Here is a 22,488-nt window from a genome sequence, read left to right as displayed (position 1 = left end):
GGACAGATGTGAGTTCAAGTCCTATTTCTTACACGTAGCAACTGAATGAGCTTTGGCAAGTCACCTCCCCTTTTCGAATATTAGTTTTTTTTTTATCTGTAAAAAGAGCATTGTAATTGGACTGCATCATGGGATGGCTGTGGAAAGCAAACAAAATAACGGATGTGAAAACATGGTGCAAATTGAAAACTCTTGTGCAGGAGTGATGCATTTATTCTTTAGTGATCATTCTCAAGGAGAAGGTACTTACTGTTCTGGAGAGTTTATGTCTTCTATAGGATCTTTGCATGTTCGAGAGGGCTCTGTTGTGTTCCACTGTAGCTGGGGATTTTGATCGAGGTGATTTTTTAAAATGGCCTTTCCTCCATCTGAATGCAAAACAATACCACAACACGTTCTGTTAACTTAGTTTTTAAGAATCAACAATGCAACTTTTTGTAGGCTGATGCCCCAGAAGAGAGAATGCAAAGGAGCCCATTATCCCTCTGTGTTCTCTAAGCTGGGGTCTGTGTAGCGGCTCTCCCGGGACCAACACAGTGAGCTGAGAAGCCTCCAGCAATCAGGGATGGAAGCAATGTGCTGGGGATGTGTGCGGCATGCCCCGTGCTCTTCTCTCCAAGAAAAAAAGGAGGAAATCAAGTCGACTAATATAGGAAACATAACTTAGAAACGAGAGGTTCTAACATTAAGGTCTTTTTCACAGGCACATAGGATGTAATGACAAAGAAAAAAACCTCCAAGGTATATTTTTCATAAGAGCAGCAAAGACTGAAAAGAAAAATAATAGTAAACTGCTGGTGGGAGTATAAATGGTCATAATCTTACTGGGGGGCACTGTCGGTATGTGTCAAGCACCACAAAAGTACCTATTTTTTACCTGGAATTTTCACGTCTCAAAACTATCCTAAGAAAATAACCAAGGATCTGTGCAAAGATATTTACAAGATGCCACCAGTAGCATGATCTCGGCTCACTGCATCCTCCACCTCCCAGGTTCAAGCAATTCTCCTGTCTCAGCCCCAAGCAGCTGGGACTACAGGTGCATGCCACCACACCCAGATAATTTTTGTATTTTTAGTAGAGATGGGGTTTCACCATATTGGTCAGGGTGGTCTCAAACTCCTGACCTCAGGTGATCTACTCGCCTCAGCCTCCCAAAATGCTAGGATTATAGGCATGGCCACTGCCTCCAGCCTCAACCTCAGCATCATTTATAACATCAAAATGTTGGAACGAATCTGAATTTGTCTGATAATACTGGATTAGTTACATAAGTTATAGGGCCTCCATTCAAAATAATATTGTGTAGCCACAAAACATGGTGATTCAAATTCTCTCAACTCTTTTTGTGCTTCAGGACCATACAGGGAGATTTAAAGAAGTATAAAAATATGGTCCCCATCCAAGATTTGGATTCTTCGGGTCTGGAGGGGAGCACTGGTGTCTTTATTTTTGTTTCAGTGGGCAACTTTGTATGTATGTCATTTTGCATTCACGTGAGTACAGCTGATCCTCATTATTCATGAATTTTCTATTTGCGAACTTTTCTTCTCACTAACATTTATTTGTAATCCCCAAATCAATACTTTAAATGCTTTTGTGGTCATTTGCTGACAGGCACAGTGTGGGAAAATGTGAGCTGCCTGATGCACGCGTTCCCAGCTGAGGGTGAAGAAGGAGATGCGCTGCCTTGGCATTTAGCTCTTATATTGTAAATAAGTATCTTTCTGGAGGTTATTCAGTGACATGTTTTTCACATTTTGTACTGTGTGTTGGTGAGTTTGCTGTTTAAAATGCCCCCAAGCACAGCGCTGAAGTGCTGGCTAGCGTCCCTAAGCACAAGAGGGCTGTGATGTGCCTGATGGAGAAAATCCCTGAGTCAGAGAAGCCTCCATCATGCATGTGCTATGTGCTCATGGCCATGAGTGCAATGTTAATTAAACCACATAGATTAAGTAAGATGTCTTTAAACAGAAACATGCATACAACAAAATTATATATTGATTGGTTGACAAAAATGTCAGCTTGTGATGTCAGCCTGTGAGAGACTCCCAGGAGCCAAATCCTATAGCGGAGCAATGGTTCGGTATTCACAAAACCACTGTTTTTTTGTTTTTTGTTTTTGAGATGGAGTCTTGCTCTGTCGCCAGGCTGGAGTGCAGTGGCACAATCTCGGCTCACAGCAACCTCTGCCTCCTGGGTTCAAGTGATTCTCCTGCCTCAGCCTCCTGAGTAGCTGGGACTACAGGCGCACGCCACCACGCCCAGCTAATTTTTTTGTATTTTTAGTAGAAACGGGGTTTCAGCATGTTGGTTAGGATGGTCTTGATCTCTTGACCTTGTGATCTACCCGCCTCGGCCTCCTGAAGTGCTGGGATTATAGGAGTGAGACACTGCACCTGGCCACAAATCCACTGTTGATGGAGGCTTTATAGAAAGAACATAATGACCGAGACTGTGAAGCAGCAGAATCGACTGTATATCCATACTGCCATGGTCTGAACATGTTCCTCCAAAGTCGTGTGTTGAAACTGAATAACCAGTGTGATGACGTTAAGAGGTGGGGCCTTGAGGAGGTAATTGAGTCACGAAGGCAGAGCCTGCATGGATGAGGTGACGGTCCTTATAAAAGGGCTTGAGAAAGTGGGTTTGCCTCTTCCGCTCCTTCTGCCACATGAAGATGCAGAGTTCCTCCCCTCCAGAGGATGCAGCGATCCAGGTGCCATCTCAGAAGTGGAGGCTGGACCCTCCCCAGACACTGAACCTACGGGCACCTTGATTTAGGACTCCCCAGCCTCCAGAACTGTACAATATACATTTCTGTTGTTTATAAATTACCAAGTCTGCAGTATTGTGTTAAAGCAGCAAAAACATATTAAGGCTTGGAGAACAAATCCCAAAAGTGGGACTGCTGGGTCTGAATGGTTTCTGTTTCAACCAGCAACACTTGAGAATGCCTCACTCATAACCTGTTTGCCGGCACTCTGAGCAGCTTTTTGATCTCTGGTCTTTGCCAATCTTTGAGGCAAAAGTGGTATCTCATTGCAGATTTAATTTGCCTTCCTTTAATAAGGAGTGAGATTGATCATCTTTTCATAAGTGTAAGAACGATTTCCATTTCCTTTTATGAGAACTCTCTTTGCTCATTTTTCTTTTGAGATGTTGGTCTTTTTCTTACTAACTGGTATATAGTTATACATACTTTGTGTATTATTACATATCATTTCTCCTTATATATAAGGACATAAGCTTGTTATCTGAGTTAATCTTTGGCTTTGTTTGATTTTTTGACTATTTATCACAGCTTTTGTATTATGAAAGAAATTCTTTTTGTATGTAAATTTATCAACCTTTCTTTTTGTGATTTCTGTTTTGCCTCAAACTGAGACAGGTCCTCCTCTCTCTGAGATTATTTTTAAAAAATTATACTTTGGTTTCTTCTAGTACTTTCATGTTTTTGCTTTTTATATTTAAATCTTTTATTCATCAGAATTAATTTTTGTGTAGGTGTGAGTTTAGGATCTACCTTATTCTCCTCCAGATTTATCTCAAGGAAATTTATTGAATAATTCCTTTTCTACCATAAATTTAAAATGCCCACTTTTACCAGATACTAAAGTTATCGGGAATGATTTTTATTCTTGTAATTTCCTTGTTATTATCTCAATTTAAACATTCTTGTAATAACCATGTTTATAATATGAATTATAGGACTGCTATGGTAATAAGACCCCTTATTACTTATGTAATAAGAATAAAAGAAAGATTTTTCATTGATTTAAAATAGTTTTATAACAAATTGATGAATACATGCTAATGGAAAAATCCAAGCCATAGAGAAGTATAAAAAAGGTAATGTGGCTGGGCACGGTGGCTCACGCCTGTAATCCTAGCACTTTGGGAGGCTAAGGCAGGCGAATCACTTGAGGTCAGGAGTTCGAGACCAGCCTGGCCAACATGGTGAAACCCTGTCTCTACTGCAAAAAAAATGCAAAAATTAGCTGGTTGTGGTGGTGTGTGCCTGTAATCCCAGCTACTTGGGAGGCTGAGGCAGAAGAATTGCTTGAACACGGGAGGCAGAGGTTGCAGTAAGTTGAGATTGTGCCACTGTACTCCAGCCTGGGTGACAGAGCCTCCATCTCAAAAAAAAAAAAAAAAAAAAAAAAGGTAATGTGAAATCATTTCTTCTCACTCACTCTCCACAATACCATTTCTTTTCACACGAGTCAGTACTGTTAGCAATTTGGTGTTTTTCTAAACCTTCTAAAAAATGCACTCACACACACGTGTATGCATTTGTGTGTCCCATAACAATTAATGTTGGATCTTTTCACCTGGAGATCTTTCCATATCTGCACAAATAGACCCATCTCACTTTTTGAAATTTATTTTTTATTTTTTTATTAAAGCTGGGGTTTCACTATGATGGTCAGGCTGGTCTTGAACTCCTGACCTCAGGTGATCCATCCACCTCGGCCTCCCAAAGTGCTAGGATTACAGGCGTGAGCCACCGTGCCCAGCTCCATCTCACTTTTTAACAGCTCTAAAATGTGCCATGTTTGGCTACATCTTAATTAATGAAACCAGCCCCAAGTAGTGAACATTTAAGTTAATTCCAGTTTTTCTCACCTCCAGACAGCATTGTGAAGACCATCTCTGTGTTCATCTCTGCACATGTGGGAGTATTTGCAAGGGGCAGGTTCCTGCTAGTAGAACTGCCAGGTCAAGAGGTTTAACATGGAACATTTAGACAGTGCCAGACTGACTTCTAATGCATTGCAGGAGAATGCCCATTTCCAAATACTCTTACCAACTCTGGTACTCTTTTAAGTTTTTTCCAAAAGGTAGGCAAAAATGGTTTGTGTGCGTGTGTGTTTTCATTTTTGTAGAGAGATGGGGTCTTGCTATGTTGCCCAGGCTGATCTCAAACTTCTGGACTCAAGCAGTTATCTGGCCTTGGCCTCCCAAAGTGCTGGGATCACAGGCATGAGCCACTGTTCCTGGCAGGTTTGTTACTGTAACTTGCAATTCCCAAGTGGGTGGTGAGATTGAGCATCCTATCATAACTAACTGACCATTCTTGCACATTGATGAGGTATATCTGAAACTGTGAAATATTGTTCAGAGAAGAAAGGGTAAACTATTTGCTAAGAATAAAAGGGAAAATAAAATGTGGCTGCCTCTAGTCAGACACTGGGAATGCTGGCCCCAGTGTGTAGGTGTGGAAATTGAAGCCCCAGACTCAGGCAGGGTGGGGCTCGAAGTGGACACTGAACTGTGATCAGCAGACAGAGGTTCCAGGTGCTCCAGCTCTGCGTGTGTGACTTCAGACCAGTCCTGTACCCCGTCTGAGCCTCAGTTTCTTCATCTAAAAAATGGAAGATGAACAGCTGGTGTTTGAAGGCAAGGTCCCTACCACGTTCCGGGCCCTGCCTCTCTTACCTGTGCTCTCGGTGTAGTTTCCCAGGTTGAGGATGTCATTGAGCTCTTGGTAGTGGTTCTGTTTAATGTAGGTGGTCTTTTCTGGCGTGTCCTGCAGCTGCATGGTGACCTCTTCCAAGTCTTTATCCAGCTAAAAGACAAAGGCTCCAGTTGAGTCCGGGTCCCTGGCCCAGCCCTGGCAGCTAGGCCACTAGTGCTGAAAGGTAGCTCACGGGGCTGGGCATTCACCTGTATTCAGGAGTGCCCTGAGAAACAAAGGGTTACTGCATCTTGATGAGGAGATGCAGAAGGACCCTGACAGCTCTTTGTTTAAGGAAAAGCTATGATGAAAGGGACCTGGGCTTTGGAATTATGTGTTTAGTGTAGGCTTGAGCCTTGATGAAGCAGCCAAGCAAGCCCAGGGTGTCAGGGGAGGAAGAGAGAAAGAGCTCAGGCGCTGGACAGGCCTCGTGCAAACCCAGGGCTGCCCCTTACTTGTGGTGAGGTTCTCCTGGCTTGTGAGAACCCAGTCTCAATATTTTTTTTTGAGATGGAGTTTCGCTCTTGTTGCCCAGGCTGGAGTGCAGTGGCCCGATCTCAGCTCACTGCAACCTCTGCCTCCCGGGTTCAAGCGGTTCTCTTGCCCCAGTCTTCCGAGCAGCTGGGACTACAGGCATGCACCACCACGCCTGGCTAATTTTTGTATTTTTAGTAGAAACGGAAGTATAAAAGAAGTATGGTCGGGCTGGTCTCGGATTTCTGACCTCACGATCCACCCACCTCAGCCTCCCAAAGTGCTAGGATTACAGGCATGAGCCACCGCTTCTGGTCCTCAATTTATTTTTCTGTAGAATGGGGTAATAATAGTACCTACCTCATGAGGAGGTTGCAAAGATTAAATGATATAATACATGGAAAGTTTAACCCAGTGCCTGACACATAATAGTAGCAGGGCAACTTGCTACTATAATAATATTACCATTATTACAGAGTCTCACTCTGTTACCCAGATTAGAGTGCAGTGGTGCAATCAGTTTACTGCAGCCTTGACCTCCTAGGCTCAAGTGATCCTCCCACTTCAGCCTCCTGAGTAGCTGGGACTACAGGTACATGCTGCCATGCCTGGCTAATTTTTTTTTTTTGGTAGAGATGGGGTCTCTCTATGTTGCTCAGGCTGATCTTGAACTCCTGAGCTCTAGCAATCCTCCCACTTTGGCCTCCCAAAGTGCTGGGTTTACAGGTATGAACGATTGTGCCTGGCCTTATAATTACTATTAGTGATACTTAATAGGACCCACAGTGGGGAGGACAGACATGCAGGACTCACGAGCTCTGAGCCTCACACTATCACGGAGACTCTGGCCAGCAGGGGCTCGCTCAGAGGAGTTAATTATAATGGGTCCCAGTCATCCCCATGTTTTATTTTTAGAGCCAAGATTTCTCTATGTTGCCCAGGCTGGTCTCAAACTCTTGGGCTCAAGCGATCCTCCTGCTTTGGCCTCCCAAAGTGTTGGGATTACAGATGTGAGCCATCGCACCTGGCCCATTCCCAGGTTATACAAAAGCCAGGTGCATGTCCTGGGGCAATTCAGTCCCAGAGAAGCCTGGGCAATATGAGTGTTGGGAGTTGGTGGGGGTGGTGGTAGTCAGGGTGGGTGGCGAGCATCTGTGATAGTGCCATATCTACCTACATGTAATGGCTTCCATCCACGATTCCTGGTTCCTATATTTCTTGTAACAGTCTTTTGTTATAATATTGGGCACTTTAGGCCTCAGGAGCAGGCCTCATGAAACAGAAGCTCTCTCTCTTACCTTCTCCTGTCCTTTTTCACCAACTCAAGGCAGGACTCTAATCTGCCTGTAGGTCAAAAGATCTTTATCACAGAGAGTCCTGCCCCATACCCTGGAGGAAGGAATGCTACAGAGAGGCCAAGAAAAGTCTGAACAGACAGGCCTTGCTGGGTTTAATCATGTGTTTTTGTCCATTCACATTTCTGCACAGTTGTCAATCAAGCCTCATGTAATGAAGCCTCCATAAACACTCAAAAGAACAGGGTATGGAGAGCTTCTGGGTAGCTGAACACATGAAGGTTCCTGGAGGGTGGGGCCCAGGGAGGCAGGGAAGCTCTACACCCCTTCACCCATCCCTCACTCTGTACATCTCTTCATTCATATCCTTGGTAATAAGCTGGTAAATATGTTTCCCAGGGTTCTGTGAGCCCCCTCTAGCAAACTAATTCAACCCAAAGTGGGATCCTGGGCGTCCCAACTTGAGGCTGGTTGGTCAGAAGTTCCAGAGGCCTGACTTGTGACTGGTGTCTGAGGGTGGTATCTGATGGGGGTCAGGGGGAGCCTTGGGGACTGAGACCTCAACCGTGGGCTCTGAAGTGATCTCTAGATATGTAGCATCGGAATTGAACTACAGGCACCCAGCGGATGCCTGCTGCTCGTTGGTGGGGAAAACCGTACGCACATTTGCTCACAGAAGTCTTTTGTGGGCCGGGCGTGGTGGCTCAAGCCTGTAATCCCAGCACTTTGGGAGGCCGAGGCGGGTGGATCACTAGGTCGAGAGATCGAGACCATCCTGGTCAACATGGTGAAACCCCATCTCTACTAAAAATACAAAAAATTAGCTAGGCATGCTGGTGCGTGCCTGTAATCCCAGCTACTCGGGAGGCTGAGGCAGGAGAATTGCCTGAACCCAGGAGGCGGAGGTTGTAGTGAGCAGAGATCGCGCCATTGCACTGCAGCCTGAGTAACAAGAGCGAAACTCCATCTCAAAAAAAAAAAAAAAAAAGAAGTCTTTTGTGTTGACTGTTGTTGTGTTGGTGCAAGAGCACAGGAAAAACATGGTTAGAGGATTTTTCCAAACAGCATCCTGTTATATAGTATACAGGGGGAGACCCGATAAACTCTCAGATGCTGTTGTGATGTCAGGAACACAGCCATGAAATTGTTTAATAAGCTTTCATGTGGGAGAGGAGGGAGAGACATACTCTTTTCTATATGACTTAAATGGCAGGAGTAGGATCAAAGGGTGGGGACAACAGGAGGCCAGACTGTGATTCATTTCCGAGAAAAATAACCAGCATTTTAGAGTTTTAAATAGTGGCTTGGGTTTCCTAACGTGAGTGAACTCTTCATTGCTGAAGTGTGCAAGTAGAAGTGAAATGCACAGTGACACAGTATTACTAATCATGAGAGGTCTGGTATTGAAACAGAACCTGTAATGGGCTTTGGGGGACAGAAATCCTTCTTAGTTTGCTCTGGCAGCTGATAGTGGGTTGCCTCATCCAAAAGCAGTCATTTTTAGGTGCACAGACAGCTGTTTGATGGCTCTCTGTGGCAGAATTCTGCAAGCCCCCCAAAGGGCTGCCAGACATAGCAAATAAAAATACAGAATGTCCAGTCAAATTTGAGTTTCAGATGATGAGTTCTTTTTTAGTATAAGTATATCCCAAGTATTATTTGGGCTATACTTTTACTAAAAATATGATTTTGTTTTGTTTTGTTTTTGTTTTTTTTGAGATGGAGTCTTACTCTGTTGCCAGGCTGGAGTGCAGTGGTGCAATCTGAGATCGCTGCAACCTCCGCCTCCTGGGTTCAAGCGATTCTCCTGCCTCAGCCTCCCAAGTAGCTAGGATTACAGGCACCCGCCACCATGCTCAGCTAATTTTTTTTTTTGTATTTTTAGTACAGATGGGGTTTCACCATGTTGGCCAGGATGGTCTCAATCTCTTGACCTTGTAATCCACCTGCCTTGGCCTCCCAAAGTGCTGGGATTACAAGTGTGAGCCACCGCACCCGGCCATGATTGGTTGTTGATCTGAAATTGGAATTTAACTGGGCATCCTGTATCTATTCTGGCAGCCCTATGTCTCACTTCTTCCTTGCAGCTGTCCAGCTAAAGATGATGCTTCCAGCCTCCTCTGTTGCTAGGTGTGCTCGTGTCTGTTCTTGCTAATGTGACTAGGGCAGAACCAAAATGTATACAATTTTTGGTGTTACTGCTTAAAAGGTAATCCCTTGTGTGGACTTGCTCTTGCCCTCCTGACGCTGTGAACAGGACATGCCATCCACCCAGCTCTCCCGCTATGAAAGAGGAGAACACCGTAGGGAGTGGCGGAAAACCAGAGGGCAGGATCCGAGCCCGGCAATGACCTTGGGGAGCAGAGCTGCCCACCCGGGACCTCTCGCTTCAAGGCCATTAGGTAAAAGGGAAATAAACTTATTTTCTCTGGGCCACTTTATTTTGGGGCTTTGCTTAGCCAGCACTGTCACCAAGGTACTTTCCTTGGTCCCTTTCCTGTCCCCCTTCCTAATCAGAATTCCTCTATTAAAGCAACACAGCCTGCAGAGCCTGGGTCCAGGCACAGCCCCGACCCAAAGGGACGGGTAGAGGAGGGGGAGGTAATTTGGTTTCCCCTCCCTTGTCTACAAGCCAAGCCTGGCTTGGGCGCAAGGCAATCTGGCTAGGGTCTCTGGAATATTCAAGAGCCAGCTGAGAACTCTCAGGACAAAGGTGAGGTCTGCTGCAGCACTCTCTCCTGAAGTTTCCTTTCACTTTCTCTGCTCTCGTTGTACATCATATAGATGTGGTAAGTTGCACTGGAGAGTGAAAAACTGAGAGGGAGAGAGACACAGAGAGACGCTGGCATGGGAAGCTAGGATAATCTGGAAGCTCACCAATCTCTCTGAGTTCCTTTCTGTCTGGGGATGGCTTGAATCAGGTGTTGCTGGCCTCCGAGGGCCTGGGTGAGGTGGGCGATAAGCTCATGTCAGATTCTGAACAACTGCCTCTGCAGTTTGTGTCACCCGTGGCTCTCGCAGCTGTAACTGCAGCTGATGAGGCTGCATGGTCAAGCAGCAGGGACAGTCTAGAGGGGCCTGAGAGTCCCTGCACGGGGTCAGAGGGGCTTCAGTGGCAGGACGGGGCCTGGCTACCAGATGCGGAAATAGGTACCTCTGTGATCTTCATTCGCAGGCGATGGTTTTCTGACTGCAGGCCCTCCAGGCGGGATGTGCTGGCTTGGTTCACACTGGTGACCGAGGTGGATGTTTTAGAATCTTCTTTCTTCTGATTCTGAGTGAACTGGAATCGCCTGTTCTGCGTTGCTGCATCTGGGTTTGTTCTCAGAGTGATGAGCTAAAAGGACAGAGGTGGGGGCAGTGTTGAAGAGAGAGCCCTGGGTCCTTCCTCCCATCCCACATGGCAGACTGTCCCAGCAGATCCTGCTCTGGAGGTGACAAGAGGCCCCAGGAAGGCCACTGGCTTGGAGTCAGGAGATCTAGGCTCAGGCCAGGCTCTGCCACTCATTTGTGTGTGACCTTGGGTGGGCCCCTTTCCGTCACCAAGCCTCCGTGTCCTTCCTGACCACTAAGAGTCTGGTCTCCTGACCCTGATGCCACCTGCATCCCAACCAGGGCCCCTGAGGCCTCGCTCCAGCTGCCCAGCACTCTGTCTTAGGCCTTGCTCCTTGTGTAAAAAATAAGCCCTGAGGGCGACAGTTGTGACAACAAAGAGAGAGAGGAAAGCGAAGGCTGCTGTTTGTTAGACCATTGATGAGTTCTGGAAACAGGCTGGTAGGAGCTCTGTCATTGACAAAAGCTTGTTTTTTAGCAGCTTAAAACAACACGTGGTTATTATCTCACAGTTTCCGTGAGTCAAGAGTCTAGGTGTTGCTTAGCCGCATCCAAAGACATTTTGTATAGAAGACAAAAAGTTGCCACTTGACTCTGATCTTACTTGCTTATTCTAGAAACATCTCTGGTCAAGGCAGGCTCTGGACTCAGCACTGGAAAGCAGGAGCTGAGTGACCCATGGCCCCTGCCCACTGGAACCTCATGGTCCAGAGGCGTGGGCTGGGGATAAAGGAAGGACTCAATCTTCACCAGGCCAGCGGGTATCAGGAACAGTGCCCACCACGGTGCTATGGCCTGCTGGGCTCTGTGGAGGATCTGGAGGGATGGCGGAAGGAAACACCAGGGAAGAAGCAGCGTCTACCAAAGCAGGGAAGCCTAGGGGAGGCGGAAGGGGAAGAGGAAGTTGGGCGATGGAAAGGGTTCTTTGGGGAGACTAGAGGAGACCCGAGGGTCCTGAGAGCCAGCCCAACATCAGAAACTTGATCCTGGAGCCAGGAGGACAAAGAGGAGCTACTGAGGGTGACAGAGCAGAGTGACACCATTGAAGCTTGGCTTAGAGAATCATCTGGCCTCTTTTACAGGATGGGAAGAATGTCAGAGGGCAGGCGGAGAAGTCAGCATTGCCCTGGAGTCTGGGCAGGTGTAGACGACTAAGGGGTGTACACCAGAGGTATTCCAGCGCAGAGCTGACAGTGCCTGGGGGCTGACTGCACGCCCAGGAGGATGGAGCACCATGGGCAGCCTGTTTGCCAAAATAGACCCAGGTAGTCTTTCCTCTCCCCTGCTCTAAGGCAGACGGCCCCAACTTGAGTCAGTAACTCCCCTCTGCAGTTCTATATCCTGTGCCTTCCTTTTTTTTCCCCCTTGGAAAAGGGTCTCACTTTGTCACCAAGGCTAGAGTGCAGTGCAGTGGTGCATTCTTAGTTCCCCGTAACCTCTGCTCCTCCAGGATCAAGGAATCTTCCTACTTCAGCCTCCTGAGTAGTTGGGACTACAGGTGTGTACCACCACGCCTGGCTATTTTTTTTTTTTTTTTTTGCATTTTTAGTAGAGATGGGGTCTCACGGTGTTGCTTGGGCTGGTCTTGAACTCCTGGTCTCAAGTGATCCTCCCACCTTGGCCTCCCAAAGTGCTGGGATTCCAGGCACGAGCTACCATGCCTGGCCACCTTCCTTTACTTTTGAGACCCACTGAAGTCTGGCTTCCCTTGACACAGACCACCCTACTGGAGGGGCTCCTAAGAAGTCAAGGTCTCTGGCTCACCCACCCACTGCTAGGTAGGATGATGTTTGAAAAATCTCTCTTCAAGGTGTTCCTGAGGGTGAGACTTCAAATAAATGGAACACGTAAGTGGCTATTAAAAAATGGTTTTTTTTTTTTTTGGACCCAATACTACTACTTCTGTGACTCCACATTAAAGGAACAATTGGAGAAGAGTAAAATGTGTTATGTAGAAAAAAAAGTTCAATGATAAAATCCAGTGTTCACCAATAGAAGATCAAGTGGACACGTAAATCCTGGAAACTCCCTCAATGACAATTATGATCGTGGGAAAACACAAAGGACAAAACATTAAGCAAAGAATAAAATGTGTGCTATAGTTACGACCATATCTTAAAAAGTATCACCACAGGCTGGGCGAGGTGGCTCATGCCTGTCATCTCAGCACTTTGGGAGGCTGAGGCCAGAGGATTGCTTGAGCCCAGGAGTCCAAGACCAGCTTGGGCAACATAGGGAGACTCTGCCTCTATAAAAAATTAAAAAATCAGCCAAGTGTGGTGGTGCATGCCTGTAGTCCCAGCTACTTGGAAGGCTGAGGCAGGAGAATCGCTTGATCCCGGGAGGTTGAGGTTGCAGTGGGCCGAGATCGCACCACAGCACTCCAGCCTGGGCAGCAGAGTGAGACACTGTCTCAAAAAAAAAAAAAAAAAGCATCATCTCCTAGTCATTAAGAGAAAGAAAGGCAGGAAGGAAACACATCAAAAACATCAGCAGTAAAGAACACCCCAACAAAACATGACCAGTGATTGATTACTTTTGAGTGGTGGGACTATGGGAGATTTTGGAAAGACCTGGCTTTCGCTACTCTGCATTTTCTGAACTTTCTACAATGTGAATTGTCTTCATCACAAGAAAGGAATGGGTAAACCTTTTAGAGAATCAAGAAAACCCAGCAATCCCCCTGTGCTGGAGTCGGAGGGCAGAGGCCAGGTGGTGGGGCCAGCGCCGTACCTTCGGTACGAACACCAGGCAGAGGGTGATGGTGCTGCAGAAGATGATGACCAGAGCCACGATGCAGAACTGCACGTTGGGCTGGTCCCGGGTTAGGAAGGAGACGGCGGCCCCGATGATGCACATGATCCCCACATTGTAGACGCTCATTCCGATGTACTTGCTGTCGTTGAGTGCAGGGATGCTGACGTTGCGGGTCTCCCAAGCTAAGAAACAACCGAACAACTGAAATGGTGAACAGAAAGGGGAGATGATCGTTACCAAGGGGTGGCACACACCTGCTGCTTTGAGAAGCTGTGGAGTGGAGGGTTACTCAGGAGGTGGGCTGCAGGGAGGGAGGGTAGGGGGCCTTGCTGTCAGCCAGGCCTTCTGGATGTCACCATCTGTCTCCACTTGTGGCCCTGCTGAGTGGAGTCCTGCCAAGGAAATGCAGACTGGGGTTGTGACAGCTGTCCAGTTCTCCTGCACCCCTGTGACCGCTTCATGCACAGACCTGCCCGAGGCCACAGTGGAAGGGAACTTCAGATAAGATCTCAACCTTCTCCCTCATTCTCTAGGGAAGACGAAGGCCGAGAGGGGGTGAAGGGGTCTGCCCAAGGCCACACAGCAGTATGGTAGAAAAAGTGGGCTGTGTTTCTAGTTCAGTCCTGTCTTTTTTCTATTAAACTAAGCAGATCCCTTGCTCTTGTGTCTGGGACTTCTATTGTCCCTGGGGGCACATAGACACCCAAAATAGAGACTACATTTTCCAGTTGCCCTAGAGGCTAGGCGTGGTGTATTACTAGCTTCTGGACAATGCCTGTAAATAGAAGTGGTGTGCATATGTTCTGGGAAGTGTTGTTTTTTTTTTTTTTTGCGATGGAGACTTGCTCTGTCGCCCAGGCTAGAGTGCAGTGGCACAATCTCAGCCCACTGCAACCTCCGCCTCCCGGGTTCAAGAGATTCTCCTACCTCAACCTCCTGAGTAGCTGGGATAACAGGCAGCCGTCACCATTCCTGGCTAAGTTTCGTATTTTTAGTAGAGATGGGGTTTCACCATGTTGGTCAGGCTGGTCTTGAATTCCTGACCTCGTAATCCGCCCACCTCAGCCACCCAAAGTGCTGGGATTACAGGTGTGAGCCACCGTGCCCAGCCGGGAAGTATCTTTAAAGGGAAGAGGTGTTGCGTTTCCTCCTTCCTAACAGCTGGAGTGGAATGTGATGGGTGGAGCTTCAGCATCCGTCTTAGATTACAAAGGCATCTTAGACTCTAACGTGGAATCTGTGTAACGATGATGTAGGGGCCACAAGATGCAAGGAGCTGCGATTTTGGGAGCCTTACACCGGCCCTAGATTACTTACTTCTGGACTAGGTTTACCTGAGAGGAAGATCTCCTGTCTCTTCAACCATTATTATTTTAGGCTTTTCTGTGCCTTGCAGCTCTACTCCTAACCAATAGATGTCTCAACAGAAACAGACAGGGTAGAGGCCAACTATGATCTGAAGCAGGGTGTTGAGGGTTTAACCCTTACGGGTGGTCTCAGGGGAGAGCAGGCTGAGGGACAGTGCAGGTGGGTGTAGGGCAGAATGCTGTCATGGTGGGCAGGAGGAAGAGCCAAGCTGGCTGACTGCTACAGGGGTCTCCACTTTAGTGCAGCCCCCACCAAGAGACCTTCTCACCAAGGCCCCTCTTCCCTTTGGCTTCAGCAGGGCAGCTCTGGGCATCTGACAGCTGCGTGAACCGTTTAACATCACACCGATGACCCATGTTTACAGATTTGTTTGGCATACTATCATGTGGTAGAAGCGGGGCTGGGCACAAGGCGGGGGGATATGGAAACTGCTTTGCCATCCGTTGGCTGGGTGACCTCATTTCACCTCTCAGGACCTCAGTTTCAATATCTGTGGACTGGGACTAGTAATAATAATACCTATCTCACAGTGTTTCTGTGTGGATGAAATGGGAGGATGGATGTCAAAGGACTGTGTAGAACGAAATGTTCTGTACGAAGGTAAGTTCAATGCCATTTTGTAATTGATCTTATTTTATACAACCATGATTGTTTTCCTCTCCCTTGTCCTTTACCCTTTCACTAAATGTGTTATCTCACAGCCTGATTTATTCCTTTTAAAAAATCCCTTTTAAAAGGGGGAACTAGGCCAGGTGTGGTGGCTCAGGCCTGCAATTCCAGCATTTTGGGAGGCTAAGGCTGGTGGATTACCTGAGGTCAGGAGTTTGAGACCAGCCTGGGCAACATGGTGAAACTCTGACCTTCTAAAAATACAAAAATTAGCTGGGCATGGTGATGCACGCCTGTAATTCCAGCTACTTGGGAGGCTGAGGCAGGACAATCGCTTGAATCCAGGAGGTGGAGGTTGCAATGAGCAGATATCGTGACACTGCACTCACTCTAGCCTGGGTAACAGAGTGAGTGAGACTTGGTCTCGATAAATAAAATAAAATAGGGAACCAGGAGCCCAGGAACCAGATACTGAGTGAGAGAAGGAAATCAACAGCCGTTGAAAGCCTATTCTGTGCTGGTTCCTTTACCCACGACCCACTGTGATCCCATGGTAGCTGTGCCATCTTGTAGAGGAGGAAGCAGAGGCTTGGTTAGGTGAGGCGACCTGTGTGGGGTCCCCCAGCATAAGTGTCAGGGCTGGATGGGCACCTGAACTTGGGCTCTCTGACCGGGAGTCAGCGTGTCCTCCTATCAGCCATGCTGCCGATGGACCACCTAGCCACTGTGAGGGTCTCCACATTAAGTGTGGGCTGCTCTGGGGACCTGGTGGTTGGCTGTAAATCTCTAAAGAGTGTCAGAGGAGGGCCGGGCGCGGTGGCTCACGCCTGTAATCCCAGCACTTTGGGAGGCCGAGGCGGGTGGATCACGAGGTCAAGAGATCGAGACCATCCTGGTCAACATGGTGAAACCTCGTCTCTACTAAAAATACAAAAAATTAGCTGGGCAGGGTGATGCGTGCCTGTAATCCCAGCTACTCAGGAGGCTGAGGCAGGAGAATTGCCTGAACCCAGGAGGTGGAGGTTGCGGTGAGCCGAGATTGCACCATTGCACTCCAGCCTGGGTAACAAGAGCGAAACTCTGTCTCAAAAAAAAAAAGAGTGTCAGAGGAAACACAAAGTAGCTTGTTCTTGGGCTCTCAAAAAGGAGAATGAGGGTTCATGGGCACCAGTTACACTGAGGAAGGTTTCTGCTGAGGATTAGGAAGAACTTTCTAGAAAAGCATTCCACGTGTAGTGGATCGAATGATGGCCCTAAAAGATATGTCCACATTTTAATTCCTGGAAACCGTGAATGTGACCTTATTTGGAAAAAGGATATTTGCAGATGTAATTAAGGATTTTCAGATGAGATCATCTCGGATTATCTGGAAGGGCCCCAAATCCAACGACAAGTGTCCTTATACAGGACACACAAAGGAGACCCTTGGGGAGAAGAGAAGGCCACGTGGAGATGGAGGCAGAGACTAGAGTCACGCGGTCACAAGCCACGGCATGCCTGGAGCATCAGGCACTGGAGAGGCAAGGAAGGATTCTCCCCTGGAGGCTTCAGAGGGAACACAACTCTGCCTGGATTTTGGACCTCTGGCCTCCACAACTTGGAAAGAATACATTTCTTTTTGTCTTTTTAAGCCACTGTTTTGTGGTAACTTGTCATAGTAGCCAAAGGAAACTAACACATCATCCATGAATGGTACGGGCTCCTCTGAAGAGGGTGAGCTCCCATCACTGGAGGTACAGAAGCAGTTAGTGAGGGAATGCATGTTGGGGGCTGCTCAGGGTGGGCTGGGGGTTGGGGCCAAAACGTGACAGTGGGGTGGACCCAAAGGGCTGTGTATGCTCTTCCCAGCCCTGAAATTCTGTGGTTCTAAAACAGGAGTAGGGGGGTGGCAGTGGGATTTTAGTCATAAACCTTAAGGGCCAGGAGGCTGTGGACAGTTCCTTGCACATTCTAAATGGTAAAGCATTTGTGCTATCAAATATAGCTTTTGTTGACATGAGCTGGCTGAAGGTATTAGCTTCATTGTGAGAGATACAGTCATCACTTATCTCCAACCACTTTAGAAGTAGGTGGGAGAAGATAATGAATGACCAAACATTACAGATGAATCCAGTTTAAAGATGTCAATATGATTCACCATAATCTAATTTCACAGAATGAGTGTCAGAATCAAGAAACATCAAGACCAGAAGGATCCTGGAGAGAGCCTAGTTCCACTCTCTTTATTCAGCCAGGGTCGGGGAAGCGCAGGTCATTGACATGACATGCTTTCCCATGACAGGGAGCTTGTCCTTCTTAGGGGCTCCACGGCATCTGTGGACAGTGCTCCCCATTATAAGAATCCATCTTTACATGGGGATGGAGTCTGCCTTCCAGCAACTTTGCTTGGGGCTGACGGTTCTGCCCTCAGGTCTGTGCCACCCATTAGTGACAGCTCTTCCAAGCTTCTGTTGATTATGAGTGTGTCCTTTGGCCAGTCCTCAAGTTCTTATTTCTATTCTGGGTACCTCCTGTTGACACCCCCAGGATCATTACCTTGTGCTCGGATTGCAGCCCAGCGGTCCTGTTGCTTGCATGGGAGCTCAAAAGACTTCTATGGAAAACCATAATGGGATGTCAACTGGTATGAAGTGGGGACCAATCTTTGCCTACAGTCCTCTTACATACCCTTCTGCAACGGCCTCTCAAAGGACACAGGATCAATTGCTAACACTTCTCTGAAGCGGCAACAGGTAAGAATGCATTTGAGCAGCACGAGAGATTCCAGTTAATTTGACTTTCGGAGAGGGCTTCATTTTTGGCCTCTAAGTGGGGTCACACCGGGGTGAATGGTGACTCAGCCTTCCTGTGGAGAGATCTGAGGAGGGTGCAGTGACCAGCTTTGTGTCATGGAGGGCTTTGAATGGAAGCATGGTTTATATAGGACATAGGATAGAAGATTCAAGGATCAACCTAGGCTGAGATACGTGGAGCTGACCTTTCAAGTTCTTCCTAACATTGGAATTTCACAATCAGGGGCTTGGTATGTGATCTTTGATTTTTTTTTTTTTTTTTTTTTTTTTTTTGAGATGGAGTTTCGCTCTTGTTGCCCGGGTTGGAATGCAATGGCCCGATCTTGGCTCACTACAACTTCTGCCTCCCAGGTTCAAGCGATTATCCTGCTTCAGCCTGCTGCATGGCTGGGATTACAGACATCCAGCACCACAACCAGGTAATTTTGTATTTTTAGTAGAGATGGGGTTTTGCCATGTTGGTCAGGCTGGTCTCGAACTCTTGATCTCAGGTGATCCACCCACCTCGGCATCCCAAATTGCTGGGATTACAGGCATGTACCAACATGCCTGGCGTGATCTTTGATTTTAAAAGATGAGCAAAGTGGGAAGAGTGCTGGGTTTGGAAATTGGAGGTTACTAGATAGCTTTTGGCAAATCATTTAGCCTCTCTGTGGCTTAGCCTCCTCATCTATTTTTTTTTTTTTCCTTTTTTTTGAGACAGAGCCTTGCTCTGTTGCCAGGGTGGAGTGCAGTTGCACAATCTCGGCTTACTGCAGTCTCTGCCTCCTGGGTTCAAGTGATTATCCTGCCTCAGCCTCCTGAGTAGCTGGGATTACAGGCGTGCACCACCACACCCAGCTCATTTTTAGTAGAGATGGGGTTTCACCATGTTGGCCTCGATCTCCTGACCTCGTGATCTGCCCTGCCTTGGCCTCTCAAAGTGCTGGGATTACAGGCATAAGCCACCACGCCCAGCCCCTCCTCATCTATTAAGTGGGGATGATCCCGTCCACCTCCCATGGACTTAGAGAGGATCTGCTGAAATGCTGGATATGAACACGCACAGGATGGTGGCAGACTGCTCTTCCTGGGAGCACTGCAGTGACAGCTGTGAGGCACAGCCACTGGCTTTTGGGTTACTCTCTGGTTAAGATCTTGGTTCTGGCACTTACTAGCTGGATGAGCTTGGGCAAGACACCAAGCCTCAGTGTCATCAGTTAAAAGAGGATGTTATCTGTACCTGTCTCATAGGGTTGGTGCCAAAACTGAGACGGCAAGTGGCAGGAACTGGGTCCACAGAGAGTGACTGCTTAGTCATGGAGCCTCTGTTTATTTTTACACTGATGAAGGCCCCTGGGAGACAGAGGCTCAACAGATAAGTGCCCCCCACCCAACTCTGTCTCCTGCTCTGCACCTACCATGAGAAGTCCCTTGTAGGCATAAACAATGCCGAGCCAGATGGTCATATGGGTGTTCTCACAGTGCTCCAGGAGAGGGCGAATGGAGATATCCCGTCCTGCTGGGTCCGGCTGTGCAAAGAGAAAACAGAAACTCCAGGTATGGCACAGGGCACTCTTCCAGCAGCTGGGTCCTTTGAGAGCCCTTTTCCCTCCTTGAGCCATAGCCAATGCCTCTGTTCAGTGGGCCATTTGGACCACATCTTTCTTCCTAAGGTGTGGAGCCCAGGCCTCAACTAGCGTTGACTGCCTTCTGTTTGTTGGTAGCAATTCAATCCTGCACTCCAGTTCTCTACATAATTCATGCCTCTCCAACTTGAGTCAGAGCTCCTGAGGGTAGAAACTGGGTCACTTCTGTGCCCCTAGCATCTTACACAAAACCTGGCCCAATGCAGGTACCTCTCATATTTGTTGAAAGGCTGAGGGTGAGAATGAGGTACAAAGTTAGGCCGGGAGGACTTCAGGTATCTCTGGGGTTACCTCTGTGCAACTGGAGATATAGGATATACTGGCCTGGCCAAGTCTAGGGCCTGCCAAACCCTTTTGAGGAGACCCTCTTGTCCACAGTCCCATTGCTGGAGCAGTGATGGCAGCCATGTTATGTACCACATGACTCATCCTTGGCCAGAGCTGACTGGACAAAGAATGGGCACCTGACCCCAGGCAGTCAATAAGAGGCTTGTCAGATACCAGTGAGCTTTCCTCCTACAAAGTGCTCTACCTAATGAGGGTTGATGGAGGGGATCCTTCCCAGAGGATTCTCTCTGGCAGGAACTTGAATTGGGAAACTCTGGGAGATAATTGGCCAGATGGTGGCAACAGGACAAAAAGACATCCAGAGAATGAAACAGTATCTACTGTACATTTATTTTTTTCTGAACCATTTCAGAGTAAGTTGCAGATATCCTGACCCTCCATCCCTGAATATCTTAGCACATATTTCCTAAGGATAAGGGGATTTTCTTACACAACCACATACACTTACCAAATTCAGAAAACTTAACACTGATACAGTATATTATCTAATATACTATCCATTTTCAAATTCTGCCAGTTGGTTCAATCATGTCCTTAAAGCAACTGTGGTTTTTCCAGTGCAGGATCCAATCTGGGATCATTATTGTACTTATGTGTCTTTGGTTTCCTTTAATCTCAAACAATCATTCAGCCCACGTTGGTCCTTCATGTCATTGTTTCTGAAAAATCTAGTTCAGTTATTTTGTAGAAGTCTCTCAATTTGGGTTAGCCTGAATGTTTCATATTCAGGTTTTATGCATTCTTGGCAGGAATCCTACATAAGTAGGAGTCACATCAGGGGGACGTGTTAGCACTTTGTGATGTTACCTGATCACTTGGTTGACATGATGTCTGTCAGATATCCATTTGAAAGGTATCATTTCCCCCTTTGTAAGTAATAAATAATCTGTGGCAGCTACTTTGAGACTGTGTGAGTATCCTGTTCCCATAAACGTTCACTCAGTGGTTTCAGCAACCATTGATAATTCTTACCTGAGTCATTTATTACTTTGGTAGCTGCAAAAGGGTGATTTTCTAACTCTACCATTCTATTTAAACACTTGGCATTCTACTGCAAAGAAGAGCTTTCCTTTCCTCCCATTTATTTATGTATATCAGTATGTTCCTTTTTTTTTTTTTTTTTTTGAGACAGAGTCTCTGTCACCCAGGCTGGAGTGCAGTGCCGTGTTCTCTGCTCACTGCAAACTTCGCCTCTGGGGTTCAAGCAGTTCTCATGTCTCAGCCTCTCAAGTATCTGGGATTACAGGCACCCACCACCATGCCTGGCTAATTTTTATATTTTCATTAGAGATGTGGTTTCACCAAGTTGGCCAGGGTGGTCTTGAGTTCCCAAACTCAGGTGATCCGCCCGTCTCGGGCTCCCAAAGTGTTGGGATTACAGGCATGAGCCACCACGCCCGGACTAGTTTGTTTCTTTTAAATTCAATGTCTTATAATCCTTTGCTATCATATTCATGTTGATGCTTAAATTTTTCCAGATTTGGCAGTGGAAAACTCCATGCTGCCTTCTATGTTCTTTCCACATGTCCCCATAATTTTTTTGAGCACTTTCTTACTTCTTGGCACAATGATTCCAGCACTCCTTGCACTTTTCCTGCTACCAGCCTTGCAATCAACCATTTGTCCAAGGAGTTCTGGTTCTTTTTAGTGGAGATTGGTGTTTAGAAACCAAGATGTAGGCACTTGATGGTCTCACTGTCCCTAAGTTGTCACTACTTCTAAGCTCTTTATAAAATCAATCAATCAATCAATCAATCTGTCTGTCTGTCTGTCTGTCTGTCTGTCTTTCTGTCTGTCTAGATAAGAGCCAACACTGCAGAGTTCTTGCTTACCTTCCCCACTCCATATTTTCATCACTCTCCTCCACAGTGGAATCCCTAGCTTCGAACAACATCAAAGTATTTACTCATTTGTACAGTCCTACATTAGACACTAAATAGTTACAGAATTGATACATCCATACAACTGCCAACCACAAACTTACTAAGTAGAGGATTCCTTTGCAATCTGTTTGCCACTGAGAATATATCACCAAATAACTGTGTTCAGGATGCTATATTCTGATGGAGTTGTGCTGTTGAGGCCCAGGGTAAAGCCACACCCCTAAGGGTGAGGCATGGGCATTCCCAGGGTCCATCACTAGGAAGAAGGGGTACTTTGATGGGACCCAGGGGTAGAAGGCAGGCCTTAGACAGGTGGGGTTCTAAAACTATTTTTTTGGTCTTGTTCTCCAGGCGTGGCCCTTGAAGGAGGCAATGGCCTGGGCTTCTGTGAGCTGGGGGAAAGATGGTGTTCCCATGTGGAAGCAGGAGGAGCTAAGAGGTGGGACCTAGGGGTTCAGGCCGTTTTGTGACCAGATAATCCTGCTGTGTGTTCTCTCAGGCTTGATTTCCCTTTTGCTGTCCCAAGCCACAGAAAGACTT

At 47.0% G+C, this 22,488-nt stretch overlaps 1 protein-coding gene across 1 annotated transcript in view; it reads right to left on the bottom strand.

Moving 5' to 3' along the window:
* GABBR2 (gamma-aminobutyric acid type B receptor subunit 2) overlaps positions 1-22,488 on the bottom strand; it is a 425,235-nt gene that overhangs the window by 5,452 nt on the left and 397,295 nt on the right. Inside the window, exons 14-18 of the mRNA XM_012475766.3 lie at positions 19,490-19,600; positions 13,297-13,521; positions 10,385-10,567; positions 5,443-5,572; positions 251-368 (exon numbers count right to left, since the gene is read on the bottom strand). Of these exons, the coding sequence (XP_012331189.2) occupies positions 251-368; positions 5,443-5,572; positions 10,385-10,567; positions 13,297-13,521; positions 19,490-19,600 (767 nt within the window). The remainder of the gene's footprint in view (positions 1-250; positions 369-5,442; positions 5,573-10,384; positions 10,568-13,296; positions 13,522-19,489; positions 19,601-22,488) is intronic.

This window comes from Aotus nancymaae, unplaced genomic scaffold, assembly GCF_030222135.1.
Source record: "Aotus nancymaae isolate 86718 unplaced genomic scaffold, 86718_ANA_hifiasm-v0.15.2.pri h1tg000003l, whole genome shotgun sequence".
Lineage (NCBI taxonomy): Eukaryota > Metazoa > Chordata > Mammalia > Primates > Aotidae > Aotus > Aotus nancymaae.
This window is presented reverse-complemented; position numbering and strand designations above follow the sequence as displayed.